The following is a 20,864-nucleotide window of genomic DNA, read 5'->3' on the forward strand; positions in this document are numbered from 1 at the left end:
AGTCTGGTTGACTTAAAAACACCATGAAACAGCATTTTCTGCTCCGTGCCAGCCGTTTCTCAATGACCAAAATGTAAACTGGAAAATTCATACAGAGAAAGAAAAAAACTAAAACAAAACTAACCTAAACCAGCTGTAGTGAACTGATTAAATATTTTACCTAAACATCACATACTGTAGACCAAAGCTCATCAATATGGAGGTCTCTCTCTCTCTCTCTCTCTCTCTCTCTCTGTTTTTCATACACCTGATAAGTTGAATGGCCTCAGGATGTTGTTGTCACTCATTTGCATTAACTTGCATTTCGAGCATGAGTGGGACCTGTTTGAAACCTTGGAGGAAATCTTGACCATGCAGGCTGCTACAGACAAAATCTGATATGACGGATTCCTCCAGGAGTGTTTTTTAAAACAGATAAATAAAAGGAATTTCAGCAGTAATAAATGTCAACGTGATCAACAGAATATGAATCGCCGAGTCCTGAGGACAGCTATATTATATATAATGTTTTTAACTACTCTAGGCATGGCAACGGTGGTCTGTCAGTGTGCTGCCTCGTTGGACTGCCACTTTGATCCAAACTGAGATCTTAACTATTTATTTTTGGAAAGTGCACAGACATTATGTACATTATGTCAAGATCTTCAGAGCATTTATTTTAATGACTTTGGAAACTCCTTGGTAAGAACGTTTCATGGGATCAAGCACCACAATCAATATTTTTGATCAACTTTGTGAGAGGTTATCAACTACATTGCAATGGAATTTGACATGTATCTTTATCTTTGATGATTCTGTGACTATTAAATCTACCTAATGGTTCTCAATTGATTGGCACAGACATTCTCGGTTCCCAGACAATCTACCTTGATGACTTTTTGTCTCGTGCAACTAAGGTTCACATTTGTGGTTTTGAACTAAATGTCTCAACAAGTATTGACTGATTGCTTTCCCACACAATCGCGTCCACAAGAATGGGGCAGACGTGAAGTTAGAGTGGCCGTTTACCACCAAAATCGAATCACTTCATCCCTGAGTTCAAGTGAACGTTTGTACTAAATGTAAAAAAATGCCCTTGAGGTGTTCCTGAGATAACACGTTCATGGAAATAGGATAGACGGATGGATTAAAACACTAATCCTCTGGCTACGGCGTGAAGTAATAATAACTACAAATATGCTTCTGATTGCCACCCACATTGTGGATCCACAGACCTCAGGTCACCTGACATCTGTCTCTATTGTTGCAATTGAAACAAACTTTGTAAAGATAAGCTACCATGTTACAAATACACTAATTCAAAACTTTCAGAAGAGTTGAGACGGGATCAAGGATTAAATCTCATCTGTTAATAATTCATTGTGATTAGATTTTTTTTGGGGGGGGGGCGTTTCAAATACCCTGACAGTTTTTGATTTCATAATTATTTATTTTTTACCATGCTATTGAATTATTTTATTCTAAATGTATTCTGTGAGCTATTTTGACTTACTAAATGTGCTACACTAATATATTTTCCCAGGATTGACTCAAGCTCCAAGGGCATCTTGGTATTTCAAACTTTGCACATGCTTTCAACGTCTCAATTGAAAGTACTTGAAAGCTCAGAAACTCTTAATAGCAAAGACATCCATGTCCCTACTTATCAGCAGATTAGTGAAAAGGACAAGGAAGCGAATAGATCTACATTCTCCGACCAAAGACATGCACAGATCACAGGAATTCAACCACGACATGACCAAGAAGAGCTTCATGCAGTTTAAATTAGGCCCAATGTGATTGAGAATGTATTCAGTCTTACAAAGTGAACAGACTGGACTCAAATTAATATTGCAGAGGTCCCAATGCCCCCCATGACCTAAAGACTGAGAGAGATGGAGATGAATTCAGGGAGGTGAAAAATTAGCAAATGCAGATGTTGGATTTAGGGCGAGTCAAAGAGAAAGTTAGAGTACGAGAGAGAGAGTTGGAAAGAGAGTGTGGAGTTGAAATATGGAAAACAAAAATTGGACTCAGTGTGGTATTGGATAATGTTCAGTCGGGAGGCTTACCTAATTGTGACATCTCCGGTACCCCTGCCAGGTACGGTCCGTCAAGAAACTTGGGTTCGTTATCATTGATGTCCTGGACCTTGACCACAAACTCAGACCTGGGCTCCACAGGTAAATTGGTGAGTCGGTCTACGGCTTGAGCCTGAAGAGTGTAGTAAGCCTGGGCCTCTCGATCGAGGCGCTTGGTGGCATGGATGTCTCCCGTGTTCTCATCGATGGTGAAGATGGAAGTGGCGCCCTCGCCAGATAACACATACTTCACTTTGCCGTCTCCTTTGTCCACGTCTGAGTGTAGCTGGATGGAGGAAAAAGAGAGAGTGTAAAGGCGGCCATATAAGGGGATAAATAATCAATTGGACCAAAAATATCGTAAATAGTTTAGTGCTGATGTTCGGCTTAATAAAGGATGACTTGAGGGCTTCCCTCTTGTAGAATTATTAAATAATGATGACACAAGTGAAGTTGCTACTTTGCATTACCTATTCAGAGATAACAAGCTCAATTGATCCGGATTATAATTTAAACTTGGTTGTATTTAATACATTTCATGTCTCCCCTTTCATTCAATACATTTCATAAATACCAAATAAAGCTAAAAGATGTAAATGCATTATAAAATATTCTATAATTAAAGCATGTAAATTTTCCCTGTCGTTGCTGACACGTACAAACAACACCAGCAAACACATCATGTTTATTGGACAAACATTCAGATCAGATCACAAGATCAAAACATGCACCGTTTATGCATGAATTATGTTGCAAAAATCCCACCATGATTTGCATTTTGCTACAAATAATGGAATGAAATGCTGCCACTTACTGTAATGGCAGTGTGACTTGCTAACAAATGTAAACCGTCATTACTAATGAAACTAGCATCAAAGCTCCAAGCAATAACAAGCTTGTCTCACATTAAAAGAAAGAAGAAAAAAAACCCAACAGCTATTAACAAAAGTGTTTGAATCAATTTAGCAACAATGATGCCCCAAATGGACTTCACATGTTTTCTGTCCAGAAATCTGTCATCGTTAGTGATAAATGGTTCCTCAGGAAGCATTTATCATCTACATTTTAGCACAGATTCGTGCAAAGGCTTTCTAAATGCGCTTTCTAAAGCTGCATTGGGTACCGTTCGTCTAAGATCAAGTAGCCTACTGAAACCACCGCTTGATACTGGTGACTGAATGTTCTGTTCCGGTCTCAATGCTTGCAAGCGGTGCTCCTTTTCATCCCTTTTAGCCTTTTTGGAAGGTGACGAGCAGAGACAACGCGACATCTCGATATTAAAGCTCAAATATCTTCAACAGCTCTTCTCTTATTGCCATTAAGAGCATGCAAAGTTTGATGTTGAGTTTATCCACTTGCAAAAAGGATCTGACAGGTTTGTGCCCTCCGAGGATCAATACCGAGGGCTGAGGTCGTGCATCGAGAGTCACGCTGTCAGATCAGTCCTTCCTAATAAGCGTACAAACCCTCCTTCTTTAAATCTCACGGCACACCAAGTAGCAGCCGGGGATGACATCTTTAAGACAAGCCTTGTTCATCTCAAAGCACGCGGGCTACCATCATAAAAGTGAACTTTTGTTTCTCGCAGCAGCTGAAATAAGCAACATTATTAATAGACAGACGTACTTTACAGGTGTACAAAGAAGACAGACAAACTACATTTTTGTCAGTGAACCTTTGTTGTCACTACAACGACATTCCACTTATGACAGAGTTTTAATCCCTGCAGAGCGAGTCAAGACTTTAAAGATGACTTTAAGACCTCTTCTCAAAGTACGACTCCGACAAAATAATCCTTGAACAACTCGAAAGGAAAAGAAATTAAAATTATCATGACAAGAAAACGAACCTTGAACAATCCTGTTTGAAGTCAGAGCTGTCTCGTGGCCATCAAGCCCTTCAACATGGTTAACATCAGAGTGATCACAGAAACTGACATATATCTTAGGGGAAGGCCATTTTTGGTATTTAAAGATGGGCAGGCGGACCATTTTTAGCTGTCAGCATTTAGCAGAGTGCATATTTCTGTCTTTATCACCTCAAACATGACAAAACACCTCAATAGCGAAGCGTGCAGATTCTTGATTGTTCGTATTTGGTGTTTAAAGTGTACAGAATACAGTTTCAATCTCAATCTACCAGGTGTTTTGAATTTGATTGCCTCCAGATCAATAATATAAGGAAGGAAATGGCTAAATTCATCCATCTGTCTTTCGGAGCAAAACTTTTCCTCTGCAGCTAGTATCTTCATCCACTTACTCGCAAGGCCAGCTCCCTCCAGCCTGTTGTTACTGCAGTAGGTTGTTAAACCAGTAGTTTCTTGAAAGTTTCAGGTACAATGATTGCTAAGGAAAACATTGCAAACTTCATGGTCTGCTTCTGCGAGTCAGGGTTACACTTCCACAAAGTTGGAAAACTCGAGAAACTTAAGACCTGAAAGTACTGGAGATCTAATGCAACTCTTTCTGGTCTCTATCAATAAATCATCCAGCCTTTGGAGTCCAGGTTAAAGCCCAAAATGAGGTAATCCTGATGAAATCACTAGGGCATTATCAGAGGCCAAGCAGCACTGCTTGGGACAAATTAACTGAAAGTTTATGTGTAAAATCTTTGGCGTGTAACCAGCACAGTTAAAGTTGCATTGGGTACATGACAAAAGAACGAAACGTCAACCCTAAAAAAAAATCTGAAAGTGTAAAGAATAGTTACATCCAAGAAAAATACAAATTTGAACTTCTAGCACCACATCTTGTGTCCAGCAGTTAAGCGTAAATATATTTGCATATTCATAGGTTCGAGAATTTTCAATGAAGTCATTTTAATGAGTTCAACGAACTAATTAAACAATATAACTGGGACGAGTATTTTTTCACGTCTTAACAGATGTCCGGAGGGGATCCTTAAATATGAATCATCTCCTTAAGAAACATGCAAAGAAAGATTTTGCAGCTCACTATAGGCAGACTTTCACATCCTCAAAGCTGCACATGTCGCAAATATCTCTGTCCCAGACCTTACAGTTGAGGTTGCCAAGCTGCTTTGCTGTGCCACAAGTTTTAGTCAGTGAAAAGAAAATGCTTAGCCTTCATTTCACTAAAGGAAAATGAACCACGGCTCTTGCCTTCGTTTACATGGTGCCAATGCCACTTACGTTTTCAGAAAATCAAACAAATTCAAGGAGCACTTAGAAAAAAACTTTACAAACCACATTCAACCTGGTTGACTGAACTCCAAACACAAACTCTATTTTTCATGCAATGGTAAAAAGCTGATCCAACCCAGTATCATGGGCAAAACGTAAAATAGACACGCTTGTCCACTATAGCAAAACATTAAATAGCCACGCTTTGGCCTGTTTAGGCGTGACAGTTACACGTTTGGAAAGCGTGAAATTTACATGCAAGGAAATGCCATGTGACCAAGGTCCCGCAACGGAGGCAATATAGAACTTAGAACATGTTACTGTCACGCCGTAACAGGCTAAAGTGTGGCTATTTCACGTTTTCCTGTAGTTGACCGGCGTGTCTATGTCACGTTTTGCCGTGATACCGGGTTGGCTGATCTACCTAAAAAAAAAAAAAAAAAGCTTGATCGAAACCACATTAATTCATCTGAATCTGAGATTCATGAGTCGGCTGGATTCTCCTCGTCACACTGCTCTGTTTCCTCGAGAAGCCTGAACTCCAAGCGACACTGGAGAGGCGTGTTACTTACGCCAGCCAGAAAAACAGCCGGAGCCTCTTGCATCTCAGAGTTCTCTTCCTCTACCTCCAGCACCATGCATACTGCGGTGCCATCTTGGTGAACTCCGGCAGAAGAGATGGGTAAGTCTCAGAACGAGTCCGCCCGCACGTCTTCCTTTTTAGACGGCGTGACATTTGGGTTCAGAAATTCTTCACTTGCACGATCCCCAGCTGAGGTCAGCAGCTAACTATGGCTGTTGAAAGAAGTCAGGGCGAAGGCCTGCCCTCTCCCTTCCAGAGCCATCTGATGGTCTGCCAGAACTTCCTTCACGCTACAAGACTTTTCATATCCTTACCGCACCTGACCCTTGAGCTAAAAAAATGAAGTAAAAAGGAACGCTAATGTATTATAACTGCATGCAGCAATAGTTTATAGAGATTACATTTGAGCAATTGAATTATTCCTTATCGTAATTTTTTTACTGTCGAAACTGAAATAAAAAGTGCAAACGCTCACCGTGTACAGCACTTTTTCAATTAAGCCTCTCTTGTTTATTGTGTAGAGCGACGACAAAAGCTTATTGTGCGGCATTTCTGTTCATATTACGACGTACTCGTACAAGATTATTGGCCAAACTCTTCTTTCAATTTATCTGTAAATGTCAACATCTCATTATGGGATACATAACAATGGTATTTCAGGTTCCAAACCAGCACTACAGAGGAGAATGATTAGGTCAATATTATTTTGATGGCGCTGACGGAGTACACGCCGAACAGGGGATACAACAACCAAAGGTCTTTTATTAATGGAATCCATCAGCCGGCTGATGGATGCCACACTGGGGGCGCGATGATTGCGTTGGCTGCGCCCTCAAGCCTAAGCATGCATATGTGGCGTCTCTTTACGGAGCTCGCCGTGTTTATTCACCATCTCCCGCTGTCAGGAGCAAACCTGAGGTGAATTGTCAGTCTCGGAGAGAGTCAACATTTAATCTCGAGGAAGCCATCCGTGGCCGTTTGCTTCCAGTAAATGCCATGGACGAGAAGGACAAAGCCGACAAAGCCACAAAGCATGCGGGGGGTGGAGGGGGGGGGGGGGGGGGTCAGAGGTCAAGCACACTTCTCGTGTTCATTTTCAGTGAACCGTTTGGCTTGCTACATTTTCCAGCTCTCGGCCCGGGCGGGGAGAAAGACACGCACGACGGTGACAGCGACTGGCTCCACGTCTTCCATTTCTAATGCTGTGTTTCCAAATGACATATTTACCCTCGGTACACTAACAAGTAGTGTTCTTACACGTTAGGACTCCTACTCGTGTGGTGCAGTAATTTTTGACAGGGTGGTGTCGTTTCACATCGCACGCCGCCGTTCTGCTCTGGCAGGAAATAACCTCGGCATGTCAACACACCACGCGCCAAAATATCCGCGGCTTTGATTATTCCACCCAGAACTGGACGTGTTTTTGTGCCGTCTGTTCAAAACACTCAATAAACAGACCGATTCTTCGGTCCAGCAGCAGCGGTGGAAAAAAAAAAAAATCATGTTGTGGGGGCGTTCAGGAACAGCTGCCGCTTCCTCAGACGCCTTAATTTGAAAATTCCTTCGGTCAGTCCTGGTCCATTTTTACGTCAGCAGTCCTCCCCCCCCCCCTCTACGTAGCCAAGATGGCGACCGTTTAGGGTGGAAAGCGTTCCAGCGTTTCACACAATTATTTTTTTTTTGGACCTTTTTGAGCGCCTCATCCTGGTACTTGTAGTGAACTGCGGGTTTCTGTGCCTGACAGTGTGAACGCACTCGGGCACTCAAAATATCTGAGCGTTAGTATGCAAGTCCGCCATTTGGAACTCAGCCTAAAATCTCGTCCCCACTCAGGACTACATGAAATAAAGAATATGGTCTGGCGGGACTTTTGTCTTTCATTAATCAAACCCGGTTTAAAAACCGCCGCTGCTCTTTTACAGGCGGCACTTTGAAAGTTTCAACCCTTGTTCCTTTTACTGGGCGCCGCAGTTGCTTCACTTGCAAAAATGTAAATACCCACTATGTAATTCTTCCCTTCGCTTCCCTCGAGGTGAGCGCAGCGCAGCGTGCAGCAGAACGGCGGAGGAGCTCAAAGGCACTCCCAGGGATTGTGAAGGAGGGGAGGGATCTGAACGCGAACCCTTCTGAAATCAGTGCTGACACTTATCATCGCTTTGTATGCAGGCAGTCCTCCGGGGACCGGGCTGTTCGCTTTGTGTTTGCTTGTTTACCTTGTAGCGAGGGAGAAGGGTAGAAAAGCATGAAAGAGCCCGTAACAACGCGTCGACTCAGGCTCGTCCTTTACGCGGGAACTCCTGCACGACGAGTTCAAATTGTTCTAAGCGTTTGAATTTTCAATTTGGCCATCGTGTGCCGCATGAAAACACGTGTTGGAAGTAATTGTTATTGTTTGGCTTCGCTCCGAGGCAGAAAAATATGGAGTCCTCGAATAGAAACAAAAAATACAAGTTAAAAAAAACAAAACGTCTCAAAGCCAAAGACGCGTATTTTTGCGTATCTCTTGAGTAGAGTGCAATTTCTGCTATTCAATGGACTGTACACAAACCAAACCGAAGTCTATACCCGGGGGCACCCTGTGAGCAATACTGGATCCAAAACACCAGAACAGCCTCCGCCGCTGCTCAAGAGTCCTTAATCAACAATCACTCTCGAGATATTTCTGGGCAGCTCGAGCAGCAGGAGCTTAACGGGGTCTCTACGAACGAGGTAGAGCGGTTCGCGGCTCCAACAAAACCCCCAAAAAACTAAACTGACGACGGTGCACTCCGGCATTTGTTTACTGAAGAGAAAATCGACGGTTGCACAAGAGACGCGCGCACCCGTAAACCTTCCCGACAGCGCAGATCAAATACTAAACCCACTAAATCCAACACAAATCATGAATTCACCAGAGAATAAAGTCAGACACTTGATATGCGGCATTACATAAAAAAAAACATAGAAAAAAAACCTAAAAGAAAACAAAACGCGGACGGGGTAAAGAGGGGTCACTCGGCCATGAAAGAAAAAAAAAAGAAAAAGAGCTAGAAAATGTAGCCCCGTCTACTTCAGTGCAGCTGTCACCGACAGCAGCTCCCGACATGCTTGGCTTTTCATCTATTCACTCGGCCATGTTCTGGTGAGTAGCCACGGCGCTGTGCTTTGAGGAGAGGCTCTGTGGCTCAGCCTCTCCTGCTTTCATTTCAAGTTGGGAGGTGGGGAATTAGCGATTGCCGTGGAGAGACTGTTAGTTATCACACAGCGGTGGACATGTGCAGGGGTTCTGCACACAGGAGCCCGAATGTAACGAACAGCGTCTTAACGTTCGGGTTTCACTCGACGTTTCACATCCTCCCTTTTAATGCTTTTTTTTTTTTTCTTCTTCTTTTTTTTTTCTCCGCTCTATATTTGATCGCTTTTTATATAAACTTTAATTCTTTTGACTGTGTTTAATTGCATCGAGCTGTGAAGCCCTTTGCTTTGACAAAATACATCACGAATGTCTCATACGATTAGTCACATGTACAGTAAGTTCACACCGCATTCAGGCAGGCAAAACTCGCCACCATTTCATGACAGGTATAGAAATACTGCTTTTGTTTGTTTGTCAAGACGAGCGTGTCGGTGATTGGGTGAAAAATTAGCACCTTTTTCACGACAATGGAGGATTAGAAAATTAAAATTAAAATCAGGCAGTAACGTTCGTCTGTGTTCCACATGGTTAACTATTTAAAAAAAAATTATAGGAAAGCTTAATGTTCTAAATAAAATAATAAAAAAAAAAACAAGTATGCACACTTAAGGCTGAAAACCAAAGATGTAAACAATAACTTAACGTAAAAAAAAATTGCGTGGTATGTTATATAGCAGTCAAGCATTCAAGTTGAAGCAGCTGAAGCGCTCAGTTTAAGGTTTCTAGCTACGCTACAGCTAACATCTCTTTGAGGCCTAAAATTGAATTAATGATGGGATTATTTTCAGAAGGACCAAAGGAATACTGATCAGAAGCGGTGAATTTAGCTGATGACGCCTTAAGAACTTGTAGAAAAAAACTTTCATGAGAGAAGTTGACGCTTTTTGAACGAGAGTCTGTTAAACCGGAGTTGTTGTTTTTTTGAGCCAGCCCCTAGTGGCCCTCAGTGGCATTGCGCTTTAAGTCACTTCCAATTTGGCTCCACTGTTCAGACTCAGAGACTACATCCCTTTTCATGCACAGTCAGCGGTTCAAGACAGTTGACGTTGTGCAACAGACAAAAGCAGTGTCTACGTCGGCAGTGACAGCAGTTGAAATACAAGGTAAAGTAATTGAAGTGTCATTTTATTTTCAGCAGAAAGAGCAACGCACGTTTTTTTCATTGTAATTTAGGGAGAAATTCCATTTTCTGTCTGAAATAAGCTGATTCAAAACGGGGCAAGGAGGCACTTTAATGGACTTAAATCTATACAAACAGATGTATGTGATGGTTTGACAGCCGGTACAAAGCAAGTGCAGACAGCTCTCTTTAGAGGATGAATATGAAAATGCTGAGGAGCGGTTTTTCAGCCGGGATAATGCAGGTTTCACCGCTCTCTCTGTCTCCGATGGGGCGACAGTTGACATAAGAGAATCGGCTTTCAATCAAAGTCAGAAAAAAAAAAAAGATTTTCAGGATTGTGACTGCCATTTCGACGTTTTGTTTCCATCAGACGGCGGCAGCTCATATCTGCACCTGCAGGCTGAGTCATAACAGCAAAGAGAATGGGCTCTGTTTCGGTGTCGGGAAATTGAACTGGGATTTTCACAGAAATGGGTCTTAACAACTTCAGTCAGGAGATAATAAAAAAAAAAAAAAACCTGTATATACACATTTTTATTTTAATCAGACTTCTTATCCGAGCACTTATTTAATCAGGCCTCCACGTTTTTCTCGTGTTAGATAAGCAATAAATCAAAAACGATCATGGATGTCTGTGTCAGTTTCATTTATTCATGCAGAGCGTTGGTCTATGTTTAATAAAACCTTCAAATATAATGCACTGGTTGCCTGCGGTGCACAAGAGTCTCTCAAAATGAAGCAATCAAACTTGACAGAAAACAATGGAGCAGCCTGTACCGTGTTGGTGAAAGTTAGAGGCAAAAAAAAAAACAAAAAAAAAAACCCAGACAGCTCAATGATTTATGATTCTCACAAAGATACTTTTCCTTACTGTGGAAGGATCTTTTAACATTTTATAGATTTACATTAAACATATCTGCAACGCATTTAAGACCAGACAAAATCTCTAATTACATTCTGATGAGTGAGTGCTCGGGGTGGACGATATGGCCATGAAATAATATCTCAATTTTTCAGGGTATGTTCTGCAGCACTACGGATATTCTTGACTAATTAAGGGAAAGAAGTTTCAAACTCAAGGTCTGTTGAGGCATTCTTGTAATGTCTCTTCAAAGGACTTCTTATTTTCAGCTAAAAGAAACACTTGATGACAAAATGCTGAGAAACATTTGATCATTAATCTAAAGAGCACACTTGCAACAAAATACGTGTCAAACTTTTATAGGTCAGCATAAATTTGCCTTTAAATATTCAGTAAATAAATCACATATTACTTTTTGGAACAGAATTCTCGACTGTGGAGCCGCTTTTAGTTGTGCTTGTTGTTGCTGTGCTGCACGTAATGTCGTTAAGCTGTGCCACAGTTTGACATCATTACGCCAACACATTGGCGTCATGCCATTATCACAATATAAAATCCCTTTTCTAAATCATATTAAGAATTACATGATATGGTGCACTTCTAGTGAAAATGACTCATTGTTTGAAGAGTATAATCAGACATGTCTACAGTTTACATTTGCCTCTCCAAAATGTGTCTCCATCTAAATTAAGTCAAAACTCAAAATTGCATATATCTTCACTTGTCATTATTTCAGTTAAAGGAATCTTTTTTTGTACTCTTTTCTCTCATGAGATTATTCATTCAATTAAAACGTTACAAGTCAAAATGTAATTAGAGATATCTCTGATTGGAAATCTTGAATTACGTGTCATAAATACATCGTGGATGTTTATAATGGTAATAAAAGAGCAGATGACTCCCGTGACATCCTTACAGATATCTTATAAAGGTTTCTACTGAAGGTTAAATGGGTTTAGCCGTACAATGGAAAGCAAACATGTGCAGTATCGGTTTTGGAAAGTGGACACATTCAGTTTTGGAGGTTGAACAGAAGTGTCGGTGCCAATGTGAACGCTACAAATAGAGTAGTATCACTTCCACTTTAAAAAAAAAAAAGGAAAAAAAAGAAAAAGGGGACTGATACTGGCACAAAAAAAAGGAAAAACCAATCTCGTTTTACAGCAAGAGATGCAGAATCTGCCAAATCAAAGCTGCCCATCATGAACTTTTAAATCAGTTTCAAATGTGACTAACACTTCCCTCATTTATTTTAGCACAATAAGGCCGTGTTCAGAGCCTCCCTTGACACACATGTTAATTAAAGACATGCAGGAGTGCTTTCCAGGTCTTTTCAGTCTGGTGCCCCGCTGCCTTTCTCTGGTTTGCCAGGCTCGCCACCATGCCGGTTTGTCATCCACATCAATGAACGTAATCAAGGTGGCAATCAGGGCAAGCTTTCACTTTATTTATTTTTTATTGTGTGTGTGTGTGTGTGTGTGTGTGTGTGTGTGTGTGTGTGTGTGTGTGTGTGTGTGTGGGAGGGAGAGAGGGAGGGAGGTGGGGAGCATTCAGCTGCCCTCATCACAGAGATGCACATAAATGGAAGACAGGAATAGGCATCCTTTTCAAAGTATTATAGGAGAGAGAATCAAAGCCCTTTTGTCATAGAAAGGCTCTTTAGATGCTATCGTTGTGACGTTTTTTCCTTTCTCTTTTTTTTCATGTGCAAGTGAGTACAGGCTGCAACTGACAGCCTATTGATGGCACAAATGAAAAGGAAGAAAGTGAGAAGGAAAATGTATTTCCATATCAGGTGGTGTCAATACAAGGAACCGTCGGCGCATGCTGGACCCGCGTGTTGATATTCATCTCGTTAATCTGAAGCAAAAAACGAAGAGGACACAAAACCGGGCGGCGAAACATCAAAAGTCCAGAAGAGATAACAGTAACTGTTATTTACGTATGTTTGTATTAATGTTGAAAACGCAATCTGGATTTAACCTTTCAGTTCCTGGCCAAAGAATGCTCTCTAATACTTAATTATCTTCATATCTGGACGTAACAAAAACATGTTTTTCAAAGACTGCTTCAAGGTGACGATTTATTTGATGCGGACAGTTAAAAAAAAAAAAAGAAAACTGTCGCAAAATGCGTTCTGTCAGCATTTTTTTTAAGCCGTCAAATATGATAGCAGAACATTAATCCAACTAATTTGTGACATCTGTGAGGATTTTGGTGAAAGTTGACAGGCATTGATGCCGTACAACAACAGAGATTTACTCGTAGTAACTCGTAATCCGGATTTATCTGAAATCCAACCATGTCGATAATCTCTCCGCCTTTAATGCAGCGGTCAACTGCTAGATTTGGACTTGTTTGCAAAAGTATTATAACCAGTAAAAAAAAAACAAAAAAAAAACAGGAAGCTCTCCAAGAAAACAGAGGCGCCCGTTCAAAGTATCATACGCTTGGCTTGCTCGCTCGATACCTCGCCGAGCGGATGTACGTTCGGTGCGCGAGGAAACGTGGACGACAAAGATCGCCCACAAGCAGGCGGGCGGTTCTCGTGTGTGCTATGAAATATAATCCTGTCAGCACCGGTGGGGCTTGTGATAGCTCATTTTGCTTCTAAGGACTCGCTCTATTGACATGTTGATTCGCAGCGAGACATCAGATCCGTCGGTTTGGATGCAATTCAACCTCAGAATTTGCACAACTGTGTTGGCAAAGTGGCCTCCAATATAACCGGAGAAATTTGTTTAGGTGACATTGCTGCAGGCGTCCAAGTCACACAGAGACAAAAAAAAAAAAAAAACCCACATACAAACCCAGTGAAGTGACAAAAAAGACCTAATTTCTGCAGTTAAGGACAAGCGCAGGATATACAGTACAGTACGGGAGGCTACAGAGAGCTATAAATATCACCTGACATACTGTTCTGAACCTCCAGTCCCTGGATCGGCGGTTTCAGGCTCCACCTCTGCTCATCCGCCATTAAAACCCGCTCAATTCACTAAAACACTGTGTTCCTCTGACATTTCTACTGACTACAGCCCCAGGACATGGAATATGATTTTTTTTTTTTTTTTTTTTGGGTATAAATTTATTAGAAACTGACACATTATAGTTTAATGTTACAATGCTTAAAATGTAAAGCTGAATATCAGTCAATTGCATTTGCATGTAGTTTTTTGCTCGATTTATTTGCTTTCAAACATGCTAGAATATTATAATTAATTGAAGCGCTTACTGTAAGTCTTTGACTTTCCAGTAAAATAAATAAAAACCTGAAGTAAAAGGCTATCTGTTCAAAGATTCAAGGTTCGATGATCCTGCAAGACGTGCAGTGAAACGCAGGGCTGCACTAAAAATGTTCAGATAGAACATTTGAATGCATTACATAAATGAATGTTATGTAGATAGATCCTTTTTACGTGTGAAGTCTGGTAGAGAAGGTGAAGTAAGCTAACAATGGGGGGGGGAGGTTACACTCAATGTAATGTGTGTCAAAATTGATATCTCAATTTGCAGGTTTCAGCTACTTTGGGAGCCGCCGCTCTCACACTAAGTCTAATATCCTTGTTCGTGCAGATATTGTTTCTTTTTTCGGTGAAAAAAGTCCTCTCAAGAAATATTACACACATACCTAAAAAGAAACCTTGAATTGAGCAAACTCGCCCCTTTATGAATGTCTCTCTTTTTGTGCCTACATTATATTATTAACCAAACAGTGAAGGCCCAACTCACTCTTCCTCTCTGCAGTGTGAATTGTCCTATTGAGCTCAAGTTTTATTTTAAAACTCCTTTGTCATCTGAATGAACCGACAGCTTATACAATCAGATTAAACGGGCCAGAACGCAGAAACGATATTGAAAAACATTTCAAGTTCCTCCGAGTCGCGATGAGATGACTCATTCTCAATACTAACGAAGCTTTGTGTGTGTTTTCTTTAAAACGATTTCTAGGGGCTAAACTTTCACCTTGAGGCCGTGTAAGGTTAGCCGCTTCTTGTTCCTCTGTAGAAAATCTTTTTCATTAATCGCATATAGTGCAAAAATATCTTTCAAAAAAAAAAAACGTGCAAACAAAAGGCGTTCAGGAGTCAAAGAGTCATCGCAGCAGAACTTCTCTACTATTCGGTTATTAGTACAGCCGTGAAAGGTGAAACCTCCAAGCACATCTTCCTTGTGATTGTTCGGCTCACGAAAACAGCCGCCTGCTTTGTGCGGTACTCCTCGGAAGAAAAAAAAAGTTTGAATGTTCTGTAACTTTAGAAAGCGCTTCAATCTGCCAACAGAGATGACAGGCCTTTCCAAAGTGGCTGCTTTCCATCTGTTGTGCAGCAGCACCCCATTGGCTGTTGGATGGAAAAAAAAAAAAAAAAAAAAAAAAGGCCCTGGCAGTTCGTTAAAACAAATTAAAACTATATTATTCAGAGGCTGAAACAACAGATCTACCTTTTTGTATAGAGATAACATTAAAACAATCGGAATATTATGGGTCTACTGAGGAATTTAAATAAATATATATTTTGTTGTTTCCATCTTCCAAATCCTCTAAAATGAGCTTCATTGGCTCCATTGACTGCTACCGGTGGGGAGTTCACAGACATTTGAACAATTACAGGTGGTTCGGGGTAGTTGAGAACACACATGAGTTCGCACGACACTCACGAGAGTCGTCAGCGTCACGTTAATTAAACTGCGAAGCGTTCAGTGCCTGTGAAGGGATTTTGGGACAGCACTCCAACCGGTTGATAATCACAATTCCTTCTCCTGTGCAGGGATGATTCTTCCATCGAATATATTTTTAGCCCTACGAGCAGCTCGGCTCTGTGAATGGAGTTGGTTATCGGTCCGTCAATCAAGCCCTTCGGTACAGACTAAAATATCTAAAAAAAAAAAACGACTCAGTGGGTTGGCTTGATATTTGGTACACATATCCGTGGTCCCCAGAGGATTAATCACACTGACTTTGGTGAGCTGCAGACTTTAGGCTTTAGCCACAATCAGGTTGAAATTTGTGGTTTTAAGTGAAGCGTGTCAACGACTGTTAAATGGATTACTATGCATGTTCAGCCGTCGATGTCACCCTTAGGATCAAATTTTCAGTTGATGACCACATATCTACAAAACTAAGGACATTCCCTTTTGCCTGAGCTGTTAGTTTTAACAAATTAAACTAAATTCCACCTGCTAGCATTGCCTTTTTTTGTGCACGTTAGTATACTAACATGGCTGTAGACTTTTGAAGTCTATACGTGATTGAAAAATGTAGACAAGAAATATCTCAGCATCAGTATGTTGATATTGCCAAAACCTTGGTACCCATCGGCTATTATTCTGATGACTATAAGGCCCCAGGGGCAATAAACCAATACATGTATTTCAGGGGTTTAAGTGTAACATGCGGATATCCGGGCCAACACTTCCTCTTTTGTGCGCCAGTCGTTGTTTAAAGCCCGCTTAACAACTTAAGACACAAGAATGGAGTTGAGAGACAACATTGACAACCGGACTGTTTCACAATTAGCCAGTTTACACCCAATAACCCCGCTTCAAACCACGACAGCAAAGCTAATGAAAAGCCAACGTTAGCCAATGGCTTTTGCTCACTAAATGGACCGTTTACAAGCGTGCAACCAAAGTCCGCTCAAATGTGATTGACCAATACTACAAACAGAAACCACAACGCTTCCGTTGACCACATATCCTGCATTCATTTGTTTATAGAGATTAACAGTCATTGCAAGCTGTTAACATACATCTCGAAGCACAGCAGTGAAGCTGCTTCACCTTTTTTTTTTTTTTTTTTTAAGAGACCAAATTCACTTTGTGAAAATATGGATCTGGCTATGTTCTATTGGGGATCGTTACATCCAAATGAGCCCAGACCTAGACATTGACATTGACATTGATCACCATCCTCCATACCAGGGGTCTCCAACCTTTTCTGAGAGCTCCACGATCAACCGGGTAAATCCCTGCTCTATACTGTATGTCATACACCAAAACTCGACCAACGCCGCCGCAACTGTTGGAACTACTTTAATGTCATTGAAATTTGCCACCACACGGGACACCGATTTGTCAGGCTATCAGAGAGGCTGAGCAAATCTTAATGCGAACAGTGTTTCCAGACTGTAATCATGGCGATCACTCACACGGAGGCAGGGTAGCCGCACAGAGCGTGGCTGTTAATTAATAGCCTCGTTAAGATTAATTTCCATTCTTTTATCTGTCCTATGTGCCACATCGCGCCAGTAACGTCAATCAGACCAGATCTCGTCTTTCACCCTCCTCTCTGCAACGCCTTTCATGTGTGTGATTATTGCTCATGACAGTGTACGTGCACGCTTAATGGAACACGGCCAGCAAACATCCAGCAGGTTAAACACAACAAATACCTGACAGAGAAAATATATAAACATGTGTTTGCGTGTCCCATCAAATAATCTGCCTTCAAATGAAAAGTACAAATGCGTATTCGTGAGAAATTATTACATACATTATCCTCACCATCATTTAAAGCCGTCTTTCCTCTTTTCCTTAAAGGATTTTGATTTATTTTGATTTCGCTGTCGTGTCATTCATTCATTTTTTTTTCAATGCCTGGAGAAACATAATTGCGTTTGTTTGTTTACTCTTGTTTTTGTCATGCACTCGGGCTCTCCACAGGTTTTCAATGTTTTTTGACACACATTACTTTGATTAAAAACCCGTTCAGTGAAGAGCACTCATCGCGCCGAGCGCTCCGAGGTGACCGCCTGATGACAGTGACATCAATAATCGCTTCTCGGGGGCTAATCACCTACAGTACATGGAGGAAGATGACCGACAAGGACAATGAACAATCCAAATATTGGAGATGTGGATCAAGAGGACGATAACCACCTTATTATTAGCCATAAATCACACAACTCCAAGAACCGAACGGGTATTACTTTATCATCTAAGACTCTCCGGATCACCGTGGCCTGTAAATGTGGAACATGGAGTCCCGACGTCCGCCGTTTGAGCCCGGGTGTCATTTCCCATCTCTCTCGCCACCCTTAAATGAGTGGCGCTAGTAAAAGGCAAACTGCTCAAAGACCGGAGTCTTCCTCAAAGACGATTAACATTTTTTAAATCAGCATGTTATCTTCCTTTTTAGACGGAAATCTGCACACGGTTTTAGAAAAACTACCAATAACTGTATGGATCTAATTATTTCTGTCACACTTCAAAAAATAACCTCTCATGCTTTTTGAAATAAGAGCGAGATAATGATGCAGAATTAGACCAAAATAACACTGTAGGAAATTTCACTTTTTAGAAACCCTTTCCCAAAATGTACCCTTACATTAACCAAACAGATTCTGCTGTCTCATCTTATAACTAACCAAAGTTTTAATTAGCTGCCCAGGTTTTCCCCTAATCTCATCTTTCGTGCACGCAGCTAAACAGGCCTTAACAGTAATCTGACATTGCTGTGATGAAGGTGGAACAGGCATTTCCAGTTTGACATACTGAAATCAAATTCCCCAAATTATGACAAAATGTTCCATGTCTGCGCCCATGTGGAGACCCACAGCATATTATACTAATAACTAAATGAATATAAAGTAATTATACAGACAAATTATATACTGTAGCATATCTGGCAAGTTCAGAAATTATCATATTATAATTATAAAGTCTTTCCTCATCCTGCTTCCTTTCACAGTTACAGAATTTGCTGTCGATCAGTTCTAAAAATCTCACTTTCCGTAAACAGGTTTTTGTTTGTCAATCAAGCAATTTTTTTTTTTTAAATTGTTTTTGTCTTTATTAAAAATGTGAAGTAAATCACTTTGAAACTAAATGCACTTTAATGATCATGACCAATGAAATACCACATACCACTCCTAAACTAACACCAAGCATTTCATGTAAAACACAACAATAACAACAGCCCATATAATGGATATATTCAATTATAATTTGTGTGTATTTGCTCGCCGAGCAATCTTTCAGAACTAACGATTCAGTCTGATGAAGTCGTATCTTAATGTGAGTCAGAGCTGCTTTTTGTAGAGCTGCGGTGGAAAAACATCCATAAGATCACAGGTACACATCAAAAGGAGGAGGAGGAGGACGAGAAAACCGCATGATGCAATTTTCTTTCATTTTAAATTCTCTGCATCAATATTTGGGTAAGGCTCGCCTTCTTGAGGAAAGAGCAAAACTGAGAAGGTAAAATGTGCTGCTTTTCCCTTCCAGAGCTGCTCTTTGTAACCGTGAGGGAAATAAGTCCTCATCAGTGACGGGACAGGGAGGGAGTGGGAGGAAGGGAGGAGGGCTCAACGTTTGGACGAGCGGGACGTGAAGTGAAAGGGCAGGCCTCCTCAGTGGTGGGAATAAATACTGCCGCCGCCAGTGGGAAATGCTCCATTTGTTTAATGTGCCATTCCCCGAAGTGGAACCCCTGTAATCCTACAGACACGCTAACCTCACGGTGTATACCGCCCCGCTGGAATTTGATCAGAGCTAAAACTGTTTACCGATGTTTGGAGCCTGACATTTATTGAAAGTGGCCTTTAGTAAAAGTCATAGCCAAAGCGTGAAGAGGGTTTCTGATGAGCCCGTGAAGTTTCTCCCGTCGTCTGGGCCAATAAGACAGCTGGTGTGTTCGTCCAGCAATATATCAGTCGCATCGGCTCGGGAGACGGCCGCCCTCCGAAGACTCAACTTCTCAAACGCTTCTCTCCGTATCAACTTAGACGTGCACAAATGAGACGCACTGCGAAAATTTTGAGTTAAACTGGGGGTTTTGCTATTTAAGCCCGGAGACGATTTCAGGACGCTGTCGATTACAAGAGCTCGTGGGAGATTTACGCGCGCGGCCACTGAGCTGATGGCCTAACGCGGCGCTCACGTCGTGTTGCACATTGTCGTATGTATGAGCTTCTAATTTCTAAACAGCTTTTTACAACCGAAAAACTTCCAAGTCAAGATTATGACCGGGCGAAAACTTATACATCCAACTTGGGAGTTTTTTTTTTACTACAACAAACAAAAGGAAGCCTCAAATCAGCTAAACACACGATGTCACGCCGACGACGCGCAGCGTTTTGGGACCCCACACGCAACTCGCCAACGTCTACCGCCGCCCGAACCACACGACACGCCGGTGTGGCTGCAGACTCGGAGCCTTGTTAGCTTTTAAACGAGCCGAGACGAGCAGACAGCACGGACTGCACAAATGTATTCACATCACCTCATGCGACCGGGATGAGTTTGACTCATTACTGAGTAATACGGAGCTGAACCGGAAAATTCGTCCGCCGCACACCGTGGACGTCCCGCGGACGAGACGTTATCGTCACGTGACATTTGGGAGAACCTCGCTGTCGAGAGCGAGTTGCCTTCGATTTGGTTCTGCAGCTTATGTGGTGAAGCCAGCGTTGCCGTTCCCGTCGCTATTTCAGCTGACGGATGGAGCGTATATTTATCTGTTTGCAGGATTTACATCATTCTATGAAGTGAGACCTCAGAAACTAAACTAACTCAAAAAATTATAAAGGCCAAACGGGCCAAAGTCCAAATTAGATTTTTCCATTTCTGCTTTCTGAAAAGTAGGAAAAATTCTGAGGAACAAGGAGACCATTGCTCATACTTCTTGTAATGACAAACTTCAGGCATAACTCCATGTCACCATGACATAAGTACATTGTATTCTCATATAGAACTTACAGATTTGTCCACCACATCTATATGCAGTAGCCTCTTGTGCACAGTGAAAGAGTCAGATCATATTTGTTTACTTGTGCATGTCATTCTTTCAGCGTAGAGGTCAAACAGAAGCACAGGCTCGCACTGTGTTTATCATCCATTATTAATGCTCGGTACTGTAAAAAGATTTAATTTCAGCTGACCTTGTCTTCTAGTCAGCTTCACTAAATGACTTCCTGTGTTT

General features: G+C 41.4%; 1 protein-coding gene across 1 annotated transcript in view; it reads right to left on the reverse strand.

The window, feature by feature from the left end:
• LOC138204422 (cadherin-7-like) overlaps nt 1-20,864 on the reverse strand; it is a 109,722-nt gene that overhangs the window by 62,982 nt on the left and 25,876 nt on the right. The window contains exon 3 of the mRNA XM_069159678.1: nt 2,052-2,346. Within this exon, the coding sequence (XP_069015779.1) occupies nt 2,052-2,346 (295 nt within the window). The remainder of the gene's footprint in view (nt 1-2,051; nt 2,347-20,864) is intronic.

The sequence above is a fragment of the Embiotoca jacksoni genome, unplaced genomic scaffold (assembly GCF_022577435.1).
Source record: "Embiotoca jacksoni isolate LCO1_2020_lvr unplaced genomic scaffold, fEmbJac1.0.p SCAF_25, whole genome shotgun sequence".
Taxonomy (NCBI): domain Eukaryota; kingdom Metazoa; phylum Chordata; class Actinopteri; family Embiotocidae; genus Embiotoca; species Embiotoca jacksoni.